Source organism: Artibeus jamaicensis, unplaced genomic scaffold, assembly GCF_021234435.1.
Source record: "Artibeus jamaicensis isolate MK-2021 breed Jamaican fruit bat unplaced genomic scaffold, CSHL_Jam_final contig_233, whole genome shotgun sequence".
NCBI lineage: Eukaryota > Metazoa > Chordata > Mammalia > Chiroptera > Phyllostomidae > Artibeus > Artibeus jamaicensis.
In genome coordinates this window covers 4,988,396-5,005,036 of record NW_026521486.1, presented here as the reverse complement: position 1 = coordinate 5,005,036, position 16,641 = coordinate 4,988,396, and the positions used below count along the sequence as shown (strand labels likewise).

Sequence of the window (16,641 nt, the reverse complement as noted above, 5' to 3'; positions counted from 1 at the left end):
ATTAGCCCAAATCAAAATTCCTGTGTTAATCTAATCCTCCATCATCTCTTCACATGAAGCCAGTTTATATGCCCTTCACATTTCTTCATAGCTTTTGCCTGTTTTTCAATTAGGTTTTTTTCTTTTTTTATTAATGGCATCTTCAAGCTCGTCGTATATCGTTTGTATTAATTTTTTGTTATATATTTAGAAATCTCTCTCCCAGGTCATCCTTCACATTTAACTCTATACATACATGAGGCAGACTGCATAGTGTATGTTACGTTAAATCGTTCTCTGAGTTTTGTAAGCAACATGCTGGTTTACATTTTAGGTTTATTTGTGATGGCTGTTTAAAGAAAACTGCACGAACTAGGAAAGAAAATAAGTTCTCTGCTAAACGTAAGTTTTATTCTTACAGGTGCATTTTAGAGGCAAAACTGAAGCATAGTGAAGAATAAGCTATGAAATGAGTTGATTTGTTTTGACCTTATTTAAAATATTTAGCCAAACTAAAAATAACTTTTCTATAATGTACTTAGATTTGAACTGTAACGTACTTTTTGGTGTGAAATTTGCTAGACATAAGAAAACCATTTTCAAGAATCAGGATTTGTAGAAGGATCTGTTTTTCTTGTTTCCATTTCTCCATATTTGTGTGTGGCGTTTCTTAATGGGGACCAGGTGTGAAAATACTTGTCCAAAATTGGCCATCCTTTGAGGGACTCCTTTAGCTTTGTCTAGACCAGTGGTGGGGGGCTACTTTTTTAGGCCTGTATCATCTTTTCAGCTGAGGGTTCGGGGAGGAGTGGTAGTCAAAATTTTTATCATAAAATTAATCTAACTCAAGAGTATTTGGTTTTGTTTCATAAGTGCCTTTGCAGTCTTTGCTGACCTACAAGTTGCTTTTATTACTGCTGGAAGGTTTCTCATAATACCTTTCAAAAACTATCTTTGAAATTGAGGCAAAGTGCATATATAGATAGTCTAACTTCTAAAATGGAAAAGCTTTCATAATAAAAGTTGGGGAAATAACGTGTAAAATATTAAATACCATGCTTGCTTTAACTGCACACAAGGATGATACACACATTCACGAAGTCTTCTGTGGGCGGAGTGTTGAGGGAATGCTTTTTGAGTGTTGACTATATTGTGTGTTCTTAGCCAAGTCTGGTTTGAAAAGGGATAAACAGATTTGGTACTGAACCTTAAGACTGACACTAATAATCTTACCTTGGTTACTACTGAACTTTTAAACCTCTCTATTCTTAGGGTTGCCATCTACCAGGCTTGGCACTTTTCTAGAGAATCGTGTGAATGACTTTCTGAGGCGACAAAACCACCCTGAGTCAGGAGAAGTCACTGTTCGTGTAGTTCATGCTTCTGACAAAACTGTGGAGGTCAAACCAGGCATGAAAGCAAGGTACGTGGTAATGTTCCCTTTTTTCCTCTTGTGGATCCACAATTGCTCATAACGGTTACTCTGGATGACTCTAATCTGAATGAGATGTGGTTTTTCCTTCCAATCTGGATTGTGCAGGTTTGTGGATAGTGGAGAGATGGCAGAATCCTTTCCCTATCGAACCAAAGCCCTCTTTGCCTTTGAGGAGATTGATGGTGTGGACTTGTGCTTCTTTGGCATGCATGTTCAGGAGTACGGCTCAGACTGCCCTCCACCCAACCAGAGGTAAGGCTCACTGGGGCTGCCTTCCGGTGTGTGCAGGGTTTGCAGCCAGGTGAAAAGCGAAGCGAGCAGCACGTGCTGTACTTGGTCGGAAATGCAAATTCTGCAAGTATTGAAGTAAAACCAAAATCACAAAGTACTGCTCAATACTGCTTTTTCATAGTGTAGTAATGAGGAAAGGGTTATGAATAGCAGCCTGGAACGGGAAAACTCTTCTCCCCCCCCCCCCGAAAATGGGCTTACCTCTAAAAGGTATTAAGTACCTTGCTGAGACTATGTTATTAATAAGTCTTGCAAGTGAAGTAGGGAATGATTTAGTTTAGAATTCGTTTCCGCCTTGGCTGGTGTAGCTCAGTGGATTGAGCGCGGGCCTGCGAACCAGACAATCGCGGTTCGATTCCCAGTCAGGGCACATGCCAGGGTTGCAGGCAGGTTCCCTGCAGGCCAGTTCCCAGCAGGGGACGCACGAAAGGCAACCATACATTGATGTTTCTCTCCCTCTCTCCTTCCCTTCCCCTCTAAAGATAAATAAAATCTTTAAAAAAAAAAAAAGTGACTGGAAAGTCCTTATATTAAAAAAAAAAAAAAAAAGAATTCGTTTCCAAAATAGTTAAAGGCCAGTATAAGAATGCCACCAGAATACTTCTGGGTCCTTATGTATTGACTGATAATACTGTGTTTCGGGCACTGCTGGGTTCTGAGACTATACTAGAGCTATAGGTTCACTATAAACTCCCTCAAAGGGTTCACAGTCTAGTCTTTTAACTTACTGTAACACCATGTTGACATGGTGAGCGAAAAGCACAGAAGTGAGAGGATGTGTTTTTAGCCGTGTCAATAACTCATGTGATCTGACTTGGTTTCTTTCTCCCCACTTGGTACAGGAGAGTGTATATATCATACCTCGACAGTGTTCATTTCTTCCGTCCAAAGTGCTTGAGGACTGCAGTCTACTATGAAATACTTATTGGATATTTAGAATACGTCAAGAAATTAGGGTAAGCATGTTGATAAGAAATGCCATTTTTTAAGATTATTGATTTAAAGTAACTACCACTGTGGTATTATGGTAAGACATAGGTTAAAATATGCAAATACATGACTTTTGGGGTTTTTTTTTTCCCCTCAGCTTTGTTTTATATCTAGTAGAACTATAACCTTAATTTTGTTGGAGATCTTTTGATGCTACACCCATCTCAGATTAATTTTATTTTGTTCATTTAAGAAGTTTGATTTGAAGGTTGATTATTACTCATTTGGAGCCAGAACCTTGAACTTTGCATTTGACCCTTTTCACCTGGGTATTGAAACAAAAAGCAAAGATCTGGAGATAATAAAAATGTGTCAGACTGGTTCCTTACCTTCTTCAAGCTACATGTATGCTTGAGAATAGTGGCACCTCACCTCACAGGTTGTTCTTAACAATGTGCATTTTATTTATCGTTCATGTTGAAATGGATCCATTTTCCTTTTCATTGTCATTATGTGCAAATTTGGGGGTTTTCAATGCTCCAAAAATAACTGGCTTCCAGGAAACCTCTAAGTAGGCCGTGTGAAAGCCATTGTTAGTGCTATGGGTTATGCCAAGTTCTGGCCTGAGAATTTTGATTTGATACTGGATTATATACTTTATGTTGTCTTTGGGGGAAGTTACTGGTTTCTTTACTGACTTCACCTTGTAGTTTAAAGTGTGGCATTCTCCTTAGCTTAGATTGAATGATCATTTCTCTTGAATGTTCCTTCTCTTTGTGTTGTTAGTTATACCACAGGGCATATTTGGGCATGTCCCCCCAGTGAAGGGGACGACTATATCTTCCATTGCCATCCTCCTGACCAGAAGATACCCAAGCCCAAGCGCCTGCAGGAGTGGTACAAAAAGATGCTGGACAAGTCTGTGTCCGAGAGGATTGTCCACGACTACAAGGTCAGAACGAGTGGGGGGAATGGGGATTTCGAAATCTAAGCCTCCAGCTCTGTGTTCTGTCACTTAACTGTCTTAAAAATCTTCCCTTCTTCTTCCTTCCATGTAATTTATAAAATTATGCTCATTTGGTAAAATATTATTATTTTGCCTGAATTGTTAAGATGAATGATGTGCACCTGACAAAATATGTATTTCTAAATCTAGTCAGTTGAGTATTATAGGTGTAAATTTTTTTTTCTATGGTCAGTCTTTTTTAAAGAAAAAATTAGCCTTTCAAAGAGTCTTAGACCAACAAATTTCTGTTTTAAAGGTATGCCTAATAAAAATGCATTCTTAATAGCCATTTTCATTGTAAGTTATCCATAAAAAGAACTTGAACTGCTGGATTTTTTTAGCCTTTTTTTGTTTGTTTTTCAAGTATAGTTTTCTGCCCTTTACCCCCATCTCATCCCACCCCCCTGAACTGCTGAATTTCTTACCTGTTTTTACTCAGAGGGGAGATCATCAGCTGGGTGTTTTCCCGGCAGCACAGCAGATCACTCTATAGCCATACAGTTCCAGTATTTATTGTTTGACTCGTGTTGAACAGATTTCTCAGTGAAAGCTGCTAGAACTCCAAGGATAGGTGCGGGGCAGGCGAACCTCAAACTGTGCTGCCTTTGTCGTCAGGAGTGGTAAAGGCCATGTGTGAATTATGGTGCCTCTGCCATTGGTCCTGGCACGATCACTTCGTTATACGAAGGCAGAAAATCTTCCTGCCTTTCTGGTAAAGGAAAGGCAAAAACCATAAATACTGGCTTAAGATGGCCTTTTTTACTGGTTGTGGCACTGAATGTCTTCCCAGACATGGTGCTTAGATTCAACATCTCTGTCACCATTTTTAGAAGACATTTTACTCCTTGGTGTTTCATGTATCCTATTAGCTGTGACTGCTCCTATATAGTATAAATTTTTTTTTTTAGTAGAAATTTCAATTTGTACATGTATATTTTCACAGGATATATTTAAACAAGCTACTGAAGATCGATTAACAAGTGCAAAGGAATTGCCCTACTTTGAAGGTGATTTCTGGCCCAATGTTCTGGAAGAGAGCATTAAGGAACTGGAACAGGAGGAGGAAGAGAGGAAGCGAGAGGAGAACACCAGCAATGAAAGCACAGATGTAAGGGCTTTTTATTTTCCTCTACGACTTCTACCTTGATTCTTGTCTATAATCCAGAAGTGAGCTTAAACTTCAGCTTGGTCTTAAAGCTCTTAGGTGTGAAAGTGCTCTTTAAATTAGGCAAGAAATGTTAGCTAAGTTACTACGGTTCTACTTTTGTGAGTTTAAACCTTTTTTGCATCAAAACACCTTTGTAAATAGTCCTGATTTCCCCTATGGAAACAGATGGTGGAAACAGAAAGGAAACTCTGAATATTAGTTTCTGTAAAGGTCCAGATAGATTTTTTTTTTTTTAAACACACTTAAGTGGAACGACAAATTTGATATTTCTCTCTACGTTTCTTTCTCTAAAATTAATAAGTAAATATTTTTAAAGAACTCTTTATAGCCTTGTCATTTTAAATTCATTGATAGTTCGGAAGTAGGCCCATAAAATTCTAGAATGTGAGTGGAAAGGAAACTCACAGAGTCTAGAGTGGAATGAGACTTGGAAATGACTCCGAGTCTTCGGCTCTCCACTTCCATGCACCCTTCACTGCCACCTTCCCCATCCTCAATTCTGGGATAAGCTTGTTTGATCTGGGGCTTCCAAACTACAGTGCCCTTCTGGTCACAGGGCTGAGGCTGGCGTGGTCTTAAGGAAGGGTCTTAGTGTAGGGATTCTTCAATAGGAGATAACTAATATTTTAAACAGCAGCTTAAAAACAAAGAGGGTGAGCAGAGAGCAGTTGGTGGAAGGTATAATATGAACTCTAGTTTCAAAGAAAGAGGTCTTTTTGCCATTTATTTGTATTACTCAAATCACTTCCTAAGAAAACATTAACATTTTTCTCTTCTTTGTGCTATCCTGCAGGTTACAAAGGGAGACAGCAAAAATGCTAAGAAGAAAAACAATAAGAAAACCAGCAAGAACAAGAGCAGCCTGAGTAGGGGCAACAAGAAGAAGCCAGGCATGCCCAACGTGTCCAATGACCTCTCGCAGAAACTGTACGCCACCATGGAGAAACACAAAGAGGTAAGGCAGAGCCTCCAAGAGTGGGCGAAAAGCAGGTTGGTGCCTACGATCCAAGCACCATACTGGAAATTCAGAAGGAAGGCATCACTTGAGTAAGAAAGAAGAGGGTGGTTAGAGTGGGTGCTAGGAACAGGAAATGATAGTCTCTTTGATTTGCACCTATTACAAATATAGACAGTGTTGGATTGTTGCTTATATCATCATGGACTGCAGTGTACAGTGGTGGCCCCGAAGGTTATAATGAAGCTGAACAATTCCTGTCACCTGTCAGTGTCACAGCTGTTATGTGACACATAGCACAGCACATTACTTACAGTGTGGTAGTGCTGGTGTAAACAAAGCTGAGGTCACATGAAAGTATAGCACATTAACCATTACAATAGTAGGTAATACGGGGTCTGTCCAGAAGGTATCCAGCTAATTACTAAGAAAAGGAGACATTTATTGAAGAACATATAAGAGACATTGTACATTGGACAGTGATGCCTCAGTCCCCTTCAGAGTACGCACCTTGGAACCTCACACAGTTCTCCCAATCACCAGCAGCTTCCCCTGTTGTATTTTCCTGAATCTCAGCAAAGGTCTGAAATCTTTTCCCTTTCAGAGGTGATTTTAGTTTTGGGAAAAGCCAGAAGTCACAGGACACCAAATCTGGGCTGTAGGGGGCTGAGTCACCTGGGTGATTTGATGTTTTGCCAAAAAACCTCTGCACAAAATGTGATGCATGAGTCGGCACTTTGTTGTGATGAAACTGCCAATCACCAGTGGCCCACAACTGGGGCCTTCTGAATCATCCGAATAGTTTCCACAGAAGAATTTCCACAGAAGAAGCTTAATGCAAAATTTGATCCAGATTAATTGCTCTACTCATTCAGTCATGTTGAATGCAACAGCCACGCTCTCAATGGCATCTACCATCCTCATCCCCACTGACTAGTACAGTGAAGTTCTCATTGTTCACACATAACACATTCCAGTCGACTCTCCTTGGCTGCCAGGTTACATTAATGTTGAACAGACGGTTCTTGTTAAATTAACAGTGGCTGAGCTTTCTCTGAACAGACCTCTCGTATACCACCTGTCTTTGCGTGATGACTTTTGCACAATGACTGAGTTTCCTAATGACACATTTTGTAGAACCTTTCCCGGTTGCGAAGCAGCACATGACTATGAATTTTTAAGCCATGAGCATAGTGTATCTGTGTCTGTCCATTGTACAGGAGATGGGTTGTTGGATATATTTGCTGTTCTGTTTTAAACCAAGCTCCTTCGAATGCCATTGGTCATTCCAGTTTTTTACAACAAACTTTGGAGAAACCAATTAATAAAAATGTTAACCATTGGCCTTCCTGAAAGTTAATTGAGAAGAGAGAATTGAAGAAAAGTTAAACTTTTGTTAACTATACTTGTAACCTCTTCTCAAAAAGTTAAAACTCTGAATTATTTCATTATTTATCTATTTGTTACTGTGGGATGTGTTAGGGCTTTTTTCCATTCGACATCATCATTGGTGAGATGAGAAGTCTTAAAGGGTGATTCGTGCCCGATTTTAAACATCTTAGTTGCACTCTATTCAGACATCACAATCAAGTTCTTCAGAAGTGGTGTGGAGAGGGAGCTGAAGGCTTATGTGTGACATCAGAACCAGGTTAATGAAGCAGTCTCCGGGAGAGAGGCAGTCGTGGCGGAGCCCTTTTTCACAGTTACTTCTTACAATGGTGCTGAACCTATTAAATCTTTTCTGGGGGTCATTTTTCATACGCCAGTGCTCTGCCCCCTGCCTTTACTGTCAAAGCCTAACAAACTAAGGACAGTGCGCTAGCTTACAGTGAAGAGAGGCCCAACTAAGTAGCTCAGCCATGCTAGTGAGATGGAAGGCTTCCTCCATTCCCATGGGTGCCTCACTTAAATAACAGTCACTGGCTATTTAGAGTGATGTGTAGGCTACATAACAGAGCAATTGGGAAAGGCCCTACTGTGATGGGTTTTACTTAAATAGTGGGTATGTTTGTGACTTTGTTTAGTCGGAAGATGTGGTAGTATTCACCTGTTAGGAAAAAGACAATACGGCGTTGATTTTAGGTTAATTTCAGGTATCGTACGTAGGCAGTGGCATAGAGTGGAATCAGTCATGGTGGCTGCTATTAGAGAGGTGGCTTAGGTGAAGATTTCTTTGGGAGTCACTAGATGGTTTTTGTTTGCCTTTGTTTTGAATGAGTTAGGCATTCTCCACTTGTTACGTCAGTGCCTCTGTGTCACATTTTCAGGCGCTCTTTCTTGCTTTATCAGTGCTTCCTATGAGCCACAGCCTGAAACCCAATATTCCTTACGGGGTCAAACACCCATCCAAGTCCTCCCTTGATGCTTTTAACTTCTGGCATCTGTTTTATATGTGTCTATTCAGTGTGTGCTCTCCTGTCCTGTTTTCTTTTTCTAGAAATGTATCTTGTCTTAAAAAGACTCTTATTTTATGCAAATATTGCTTCCCAAGTATATTTTGTCTTACTGCAATTCACACAGGTTTTCAGTCTCTGAAAAACAGCTAGAATATAGAGAGTGATATAGCACTTGCTCACAACACCTTAATCTCATGAAGCTACTATTTTATATTTCATTAGGTTCCTAAGAGTTTATAGTTATATATGCATTAATTTCAAATACATACTCATATATACCAGCTTCCTATTGCAGCTTTTCTACTAATGGATATGGGAATTAATGGTTATTGGGTGTTTTCAAACTTTGATGAACAAAAGCTTTCCTACTTCAACAGCAAGGAATAAGGTGGTTTTCTGGGCGGTTGTTTGGTTTTTTCTTTTACCTTTCCTGCCCCTGCCAACTTTTTTTTTTTTTTTTTCCCCCAAACTTAAAGGAAAAGTTGTAAAGGACCCCTTTCCACACCCTTCATTTGGAGTCACCAGTTGTTAACATTTTGCTACGTTTTCTGTATCTCTTGTTTCAGCCAGTACCTTCTGAGAAAGAAGGCAGTTCCTGCACGGCCAGACTACGGTTTTGCTTTCAGGAAACTTAGCCCAGTGTCGTCATCTCACGTCTGGTCCTGATGGGCTCCAGTCACGGAGTCTGTGCCTCAACAGTTCGCCATGCCTCACTTCCTGGCCTGTTAGAGCTCAGGCCAATTGTTTTTGAGAATTTCCCTCTTTTTGGCTTTGTCTGATTATGTTCCCTTGTAGTTAGATTTAGATTAAACCATAGGTTGCCTTTTAAAAGTAGACCTCTCTTGAAGCACAGCGTCCACTGTCCATGAGCTGTACCTGACCTGTTCCATTCTTATTTTGAAGGAATTCTTGAAGGAGGTAGAAAAGATCAGATGTAGACTTTAGGCCTATTGCAGTCTGAGAGAAAAGAGCGGAGACACGTGAAGCAGGAGGGAGGAATATACCACTCACTCAGTGTTCATCGGCCTCACAGGTGTCCAGTCAGACTCACCTGTCTGCTGTTAACTAATCCAGCACCACATGGTGCTCCAGTTCCAGGGTCAGAACGAGCACGCCTGTTTTGCAGGTCTTCTTTGTCATCCGTCTCATCGCCGGCCCTGCCGCCAACTCCCTGCCTCCCATTGTGGATCCTGACCCCCTCATCCCGTGCGATCTGATGGATGGGCGGGATGCCTTTCTCACCCTTGCAAGAGACAAGCATCTGGAGTTCTCATCCCTCCGAAGAGCCCAGTGGTCCACCATGTGCATGCTGGTGGAGCTGCATACCCAGAGCCAGGACCGGTTCGTCTACACCTGCAACGAGTGCAAGCACCACGTGGAGACGCGCTGGCACTGCACTGTCTGCGAGGTAGGCCCCAGGTGGCAGGGAGGGGAGGCTGCTGAAGGAAGGGTGCTAGTGGTGAGTGCTAGAAGGCAGGTAAGCACGGCCTGGCCTTGTATTTGAGTGGTAGAACTAAAGGGGCTTTTGAGCTCAAGTAGAACATGTAAAATGTTTTTGAATGACTTTAACCTTGGGGAGTTGACCTGCACCTGTGTTTTGTTTTCCCAGGATTATGATTTGTGTATCACCTGCTATAACACTAAAAACCATGACCATAAAATGGAGAAACTAGGGCTCGGCTTAGATGATGAGAGCAACAACCAGCAGGCTGCAGCCACCCAGAGCCCAGGAGACTCTCGCCGCCTAAGCATCCAGCGCTGCATCCAGTCTCTGGTCCATGCCTGCCAGTGCCGAAATGCCAACTGTTCCTTGCCCTCCTGCCAGAAGATGAAACGGGTTGTGCAGCACACCAAGGGTTGCAAACGGAAAACCAATGGAGGGTGCCCCATCTGCAAGCAGCTCATCGCCCTCTGCTGCTACCATGCCAAGCACTGCCAGGAGAACAAGTGCCCCGTGCCGTTCTGCCTAAACATCAAGCAAAAGCTCCGGCAGCAGCAGCTGCAGCACCGGCTCCAGCAGGCCCAGATGCTCCGCAGAAGGATGGCCAGCATGCAGCGGACTGGTGTGGTGGGGCAGCAGCAGGGCCTGCCCTCCCCAACTCCTGCCACTCCAACCACGCCGACCAGCCAACAGCCCACCACCCCGCAGACGCCCCAGCCCCAGCCCCCTTCTCAGCCTCAGCCCACCCCTCCAAACAGCATGCCACCCTACTTGCCCAGGACTCAAGCTGCTGGCCCTGTGTCCCAGGGTAAAGCACCAGGCCAGGTGACTCCTCCAACCCCGCCTCAGACAGCTCAACCACCCCTTCCGGGACCCCCACCTGCAGCAGTGGAAATGGCGATGCAGATTCAGAGGGCAGCTGAGACGCAGCGCCAGATGGCCCACGTGCAGATATTTCAAAGACCGATCCAGCACCAAATGCCCCAGATGACCCCAATGGCCCCCATGGGTATGAACCCACCTCCCATGGCCAGAGGTCCCAGTGGGCATTTGGAGCCAGGGATGGGCCCCACTGGGATGCAGCAACAGCCACCATGGGCCCAAGGAGCATTGCCTCAGCCCCAGCAGCTACAGTCCGGGATGCCAAGGCCAGCCATGATGTCGGTGGCCCAACATGGTCAGCCCTTGAACATGGCTCCCCAACCAGGATTGGGCCAGGTCGGTGTGAGCCCTCTCAAGCCAGGCACTGTGTCTCAACAAGCCTTACAAAACCTTTTGCGGACTCTCAGGTCTCCCAGCTCTCCCCTACAGCAGCAACAGGTGCTCAGTATCCTTCATGCCAATCCCCAGCTGTTGGCTGCATTCATCAAGCAGCGGGCTGCCAAGTATGCCAACTCAAATCCGCAACCCCTCCCTGGGCAGCCTGGCATGCCCCAGGGCCAGCCAGGGCTGCAGCCCCCTGCCATGCCAGGTCAGCAGGGGGTCCACTCCAATCCAGCCATGCAGAACATGAACCCCATGCAGGCCAGCGTCCAGAGGGCTGGCCTGCCCCAGCAGCAACCACAGCAGCAGCTCCAGCCACCCATGGGAGGGATGAGCCCTCAGGCTCAGCAGATGAACATGAATCACAACACCATGCCTTCACAGTTCCGAGACATCTTGAGACGACAACAGATGATGCAGCAGCAGCAACAGGGGGCAGGGCCGGGAATCGGCCCCGGGATGGCCAACCACAGCCAGTTCCAGCAACCCCAAGGAGTTGGCTATCCCCCGCAGCAGCCGCAGCAGCAGCAGCAACGGATGCAGCATCACATGCAACAGATGCAACAAGGGAACATGGGACAGATGGGCCAGCTCCCCCAGGCCTTGGGACCCGAGGCAGGAGCCAGTCTGCAGGCCTATCAGCAGCGACTCCTTCAGCAACAGATGGGGTCCCCTGCTCAGCCCAACCCCATGAGCCCACAACAACATATGCTCCCAAATCAGGCTCAGTCCCCACACCTACAAGGCCAGCAGATCCCTTCTTCTCTCTCCAATCAAGTGCGCTCTCCCCAGCCTGTCCCTTCTCCACGGCCACAGTCTCAGCCCCCCCACTCCAGCCCTTCCCCAAGGATGCAGCCTCAGCCTTCTCCACACCACGTCTCCCCACAGACCAGTTCTCCACATCCAGGACTGGTGGCAGCCCAGGCCAACCCCATGGAACAAGGGCATTTTGCCAGCCCGGACCAGAATCCAATGCTTTCTCAGCTCACTAGCAATCCAGGCCTGGCAAACCTCCATGGTGCCAGTGCCACCGACCTGGGACTCAGCACCGACAACTCGGACTTGAATTCAAACCTCTCACAGAGTACACTAGACATACACTAGAGACGCCTTGTAGTATTTTGGGAGCAAAAAAATTATTTTCTCTTAACAAGACTGTTTTGTACTGAAAACAATTTTTTTGAATCTTTCTTAGCCTAAAAGACAATTTTCCTTGGAACACATAAGAACTGTGCAGTAGCTGTTTGTGGTTTAAAGCAAACATGCAGGATGAACCTGAGGGATAATAGAATACAAAGAATATATTTTTGTTATGGCTGGTTACCACCAGCCTTTTTTTCCCTTGTGTGTGTGGTTCAAGTGTGCACTGGGAGGAGGCTGAGGTCTGTGAAGCCACCCACATGCTCCTGCCTTGCACCTCCAATAGGTTTTATTATTTTTTTTAAATTAATGAAAATATGTAATATTAATAGTTATTATTTACTGGTGCAGATGGTTGACATTTCTCCCTATTTTCCTCACTTTATCGAAGAGTAAAAAAAAAAAGAACATTTCTAAAACCAGAGGACAATGGGGGTTAATGTTACTTTAAAATTACATTCTATATATATATAAATATATATAAATATATATTAAAATACCAATTTTTTTTCTCTGGGTGCAAAGATGTTCATTCTTTTAAAAATGTTAAAAAAAAATTCTCTTTCCTTCCTTCAAGTCAACTTTTGTGCTCCAGAAAATTTTCTATTCCGTAAGTCTGAACGTAAAATCTTCAAGTATTAAAATAATTTGTACATGTAGGAAGAAAAATGACTTTTTCAAAATATACAGGGGCAGCTGCCAAATTGATGTATTATATACTGTGGTTCTGTTTCTCGGAAGAATTTTTTTTGTTATTTTTACATCTAACAAAGAAAAAAATTAAAAAAGAGGGTAAGAAACGATTCCAGTGGGATGATTTTAACATGCAAAATGTCCCTGGGGTTTCTTCTTTGCTTGCTTTCTTCCTCCTTACCCTGCCCTCCCCACCCGACACACACACACTTTCTGTAAAACTTGAAAATAGAAAGCAAAAACCCTCAACTGTTGTAAATCATGCAATTAAAATTGATTACTTATAAATATGAACTTTGGATCACTGTATAGACTGTTAAAATTGATTTCTTATTACCTATTGTTAAATAAACTGTGTGAGACAGCTAACTTCTTGTCGTCACATCTTTGTCTCAGAAGGCATCAGTTTAAGTCCCCGATGCGTAGTGGTCAGAGAAGAAAGCAAAAGCACTAGCTTATAGCTACCCTGTGTAGATTTATGGATTTACGGGTGGGCTTTGGTAAATGTCTCCAAAGTTCAGAGAAAAACACTACTACAAGTAAAAGCCAGATGTCAATTTTATCGATTTGAATTGATACCAATTAGCCTTTAACATCTTGCTATGGGACCTTCTTTCATGGTCCTCCAGTTGACCTTACCTTACAGTGATGAAAATGAAAACCTCAGTTACCCAGTTTCTTGAAACAGCAATACTTAAACCTAGGGCTACAATACATTTTATCCTAAGTGCCAACCACGACGTAAGTGGGAGTGGAGGGGGATGAAGTAGGAAAGAAAAGTGTGGAATTAAGACCTGTAAAGCTAAGAGAAAGATTAGTGAGTCCAGTACTTATCCAGCTATTAAAAGAACAGAGATTCCTGGTCTCTCCCTCCAACTTCATATTACATTGGCCATGAACAAATTTGAAAAATGAGAGTACTGTTTGCACCATTTGGTGGGTCTGGTTTTGTCATAAGCTTTACACTATACATGATAATCTGCTGAGGGCCAGAGAGAAAACCCAGCAGAGTTACTCAAACTCCTCTTTTTTTCTATTACATTATCATCAAAAATGACCAGTATCTTTTTTTTTTTTTTTTTAAGATTTTTAAATTTATCTTTAGAGGGGGAGAGAGGGAGAGAAATATCAATGTATGGTTGCCTCTTGTGCGTCCCATGCTAGGAACTGGCCTGTAACCCAGGCACATGCCCTGACTGGGAATCTGCTATCCTTCGATTTGTAAGCCTGCGCTCAGTCCACTGAGCTACACCAGCCAGAGCAAAATGACCAGCATCTTAATGTGAAGTGAGCACACTCCTAAGTATTTTTATTTATATTTTTTAAGACTTTCTTTTTAAGGAGGGAGAAAGGCAAACATCAATATGTGGTTGCCTCTCACATGCCCCTATTGGGGACTAGGCCTGCAACCCAGGCATGTGCCCTGACTGGGGATTGAACCTGCGACCCTTTGGTTCACAAGCCAGCGCTCAGGCCCCTGAGCCACACCAGCCAGAATTTAAGTATTTTTAGAGTCCACCCCAGAAAAAGCTATCAAGCACACACCTGCCTCAGGTCAGTGGTCCAGCAGATGCACATGAAGCGCCTGCATTCCGTGCCAGGCCAGACACAGCACTACCCGTAAGCCACTTGGAGATCCAGAAAAGATAGAATGATGCTGAAATGGAAAATGTTAGAAGATAACTAGCAGGAACAAGATTCAGCAAGTAGCGGGGAAACCTGGCCACTGAAAACGGAGTTTGGAAAAGGATAGTATTTCAACTGGACCTTGGAGGGGAAATGGATAGGAAAAAATGGAGGAGCAAGGAGAAACTGTCCAGAAGAGTGCAGGATGAGGTCCTGTTCAGAAAAGAGCTCAGACCCACTTGGCTGAGACCAGATTGCAGACGATGGCGCCAGTTACAGGGAGACCCTCCTTTTCCTTTCTGTTACTTAGGGGTCCAAGATTGATCTGAGCCCCCAAAAGGGAACTTTTACCCATTTTCTTTTTTTTTTTTACTTTGTTTTAAAGATTTAATTTATTTATCTTTAGAGGGGAAGGGAAGGAGAGAGGGAGAGAAATATCAATGTATGGTTGCCTCTCACGTGTGTCCCCCCCCCCCCCCCCCCCGCGCTCCCCCGGGAACTGGCCTCTGCTGGGAACTGGCCTGCAACCCAGGCAGGTGCTCTGACTGGGAATCAAACCACGATCCTCTGGTTCTCAGGCCCGTGCTCAATCCGCTAGCTTTAATTTTTTATTTACTTATTTTATTTTTTAATGTTTTATTTAATTATTGTTCAAGTACAGTTTTCTGTCTTTTACTCCCATCCCAACCCCCCCCCCCCAGTGCTCCCCACCTCCCTCCCATTTCCACCCCTCTTTTACCCATTTTCAAGCAGTAAATTCCCAGCTGTTACAGCTCCAGCCTCTAACTAGACCTCAAGGTTGGAGCGCTAGACCACATTTCACTGCGATATTGTAAAGAACTAAAGGCGAAAGCTGTGCTGGCCCAGACCAGAGGTAGTCCTAGGGGAGGACAACATACAGATGATTCTAGAGTCTGGGATACAAGAATCTGATCTCAGTACTATCCCAGTGAAAAAGCTGGGAAGAGCTAAAAGCCGCAAGTCTCCACTGGGCTGTTTCTAACATCAAACCTGGGGTCTAGCCGTGTGCCAGGAGTTCTGACTGACTTAACTGACTAAACCCACCACGACGGCCCCTACTGCGGAGGAGAGAACTACAACCTGGCTCAAGATCGCACAGCCGATCAAGTCAAAGTTCTGTTGGGCTCCAAACCTTTTCTTCTCCGTAATCTTTGTCTTCCATGCTGTAGAGAAGCCCTAGTGATGGCTGCAGATTAACTAGTACATAGGACATACGTCCTGTCCCAAGCAAATTCAAAACACAGACTGAAACCCAAAAGGGGAGGAGGACCATGGAATCAAAGGTAAGCTCTCCAGGCTTCTTTTACAACCAAGGAAACATTTCCAGACAGAAGGTTTCCTGGAATGTTATGCTCATGATGATGTCACTTTAGTTAAAGAAGAGCACACAGGCCAGCATCAAAAAGAATAAAATATTTAGGAATAAATTTAGCAAAAGAACTGTAAAACTTGTACAGTGAAAACTGCAAAACATCGCTGAAAGAAATTCAAGGCCTAAATAAATGAAAACATTCATGGATGGGAAAACCTAAGGTTAATAAAGTACCACTCCCCATATTGATCTAGAAATTCCATGAAATCCTTATCAAAACACCTGCTGGCTGCTTTTTGTTTTTCCTTAGGAGAAATTTGGCATGCTGATTTTCAAACTCACATGGAAAGTCAAAGAAGCAAAAATAACCAAAACAATCTTGAAATATAAATTTGCTGAACTCACCCTTCCTAATTTCAAAATAAACTGCACACAATGCTACAATAATCAAGACTACTGCCCTGTCTGGTGTGGCTCAGTGGATTGATGCCAGCCTGTGGACCAAAGGGTCACCAGTTCAATTCCCAGTCAGGGCACATGCCTGGGTTGCAGTCCAGGTCCCCAGTTGGGGGCATACAAGAGGCAATTACACATTGATGCTTCTCTTCCACTTCTTCCTCCCTTCCCCTCTCTCTAAAACTAAATAAGAAGAATCTTTTTTAAAAAAGATTATAGCATTGGCATAAAAACAGACATTTAGATCTCTGGACTAGAGTCCAGAAACAAACCCACGTATCTATGGCCAACTGATTTTCAATGAGGATGCCAAGAGAACCCAGTGGAAAAACAAAGTCTTTTCAACAAATACTGCCGGGACATCTAGATATCAGCATTCAAAAGAATGAAGTTAGACTTTTAACTCAAACCAAATATAAAAATTAACCTAAATATAAGAGCTAACACTATAAAAATACCTAAGAAAACAGGTATAAATCTGCATGACCTTGGATTATGCAACGGTTACTTACATATGATGCCTACAGCT

General features: G+C 43.4%; 1 protein-coding gene across 2 annotated transcripts in view; it reads left to right on the top strand.

Annotated features, from left to right (window-relative positions):
* EP300 (E1A binding protein p300) overlaps positions 1–13,066 on the top strand; it is a 69,977-nt gene extending 56,911 nt beyond the window's left edge. For both annotated transcript variants that reach the window (XM_037160795.2, XM_037160794.2), the window contains 9 exons: positions 314–381; positions 1,252–1,402; positions 1,520–1,666; positions 2,548–2,661; positions 3,422–3,587; positions 4,585–4,749; positions 5,603–5,764; positions 9,287–9,568; positions 9,770–13,066. In XM_037160795.2, the coding sequence (XP_037016690.2) occupies positions 314–381; positions 1,252–1,402; positions 1,520–1,666; positions 2,548–2,661; positions 3,422–3,587; positions 4,585–4,749; positions 5,603–5,764; positions 9,287–9,568; positions 9,770–11,968 (3,454 nt within the window). In that variant the 3' untranslated portion in view covers positions 11,969–13,066. The remainder of the gene's footprint in view (positions 1–313; positions 382–1,251; positions 1,403–1,519; positions 1,667–2,547; positions 2,662–3,421; positions 3,588–4,584; positions 4,750–5,602; positions 5,765–9,286; positions 9,569–9,769) is intronic.
* The last annotated feature ends 3,575 nt before the right edge of the window (positions 13,067–16,641 follow it).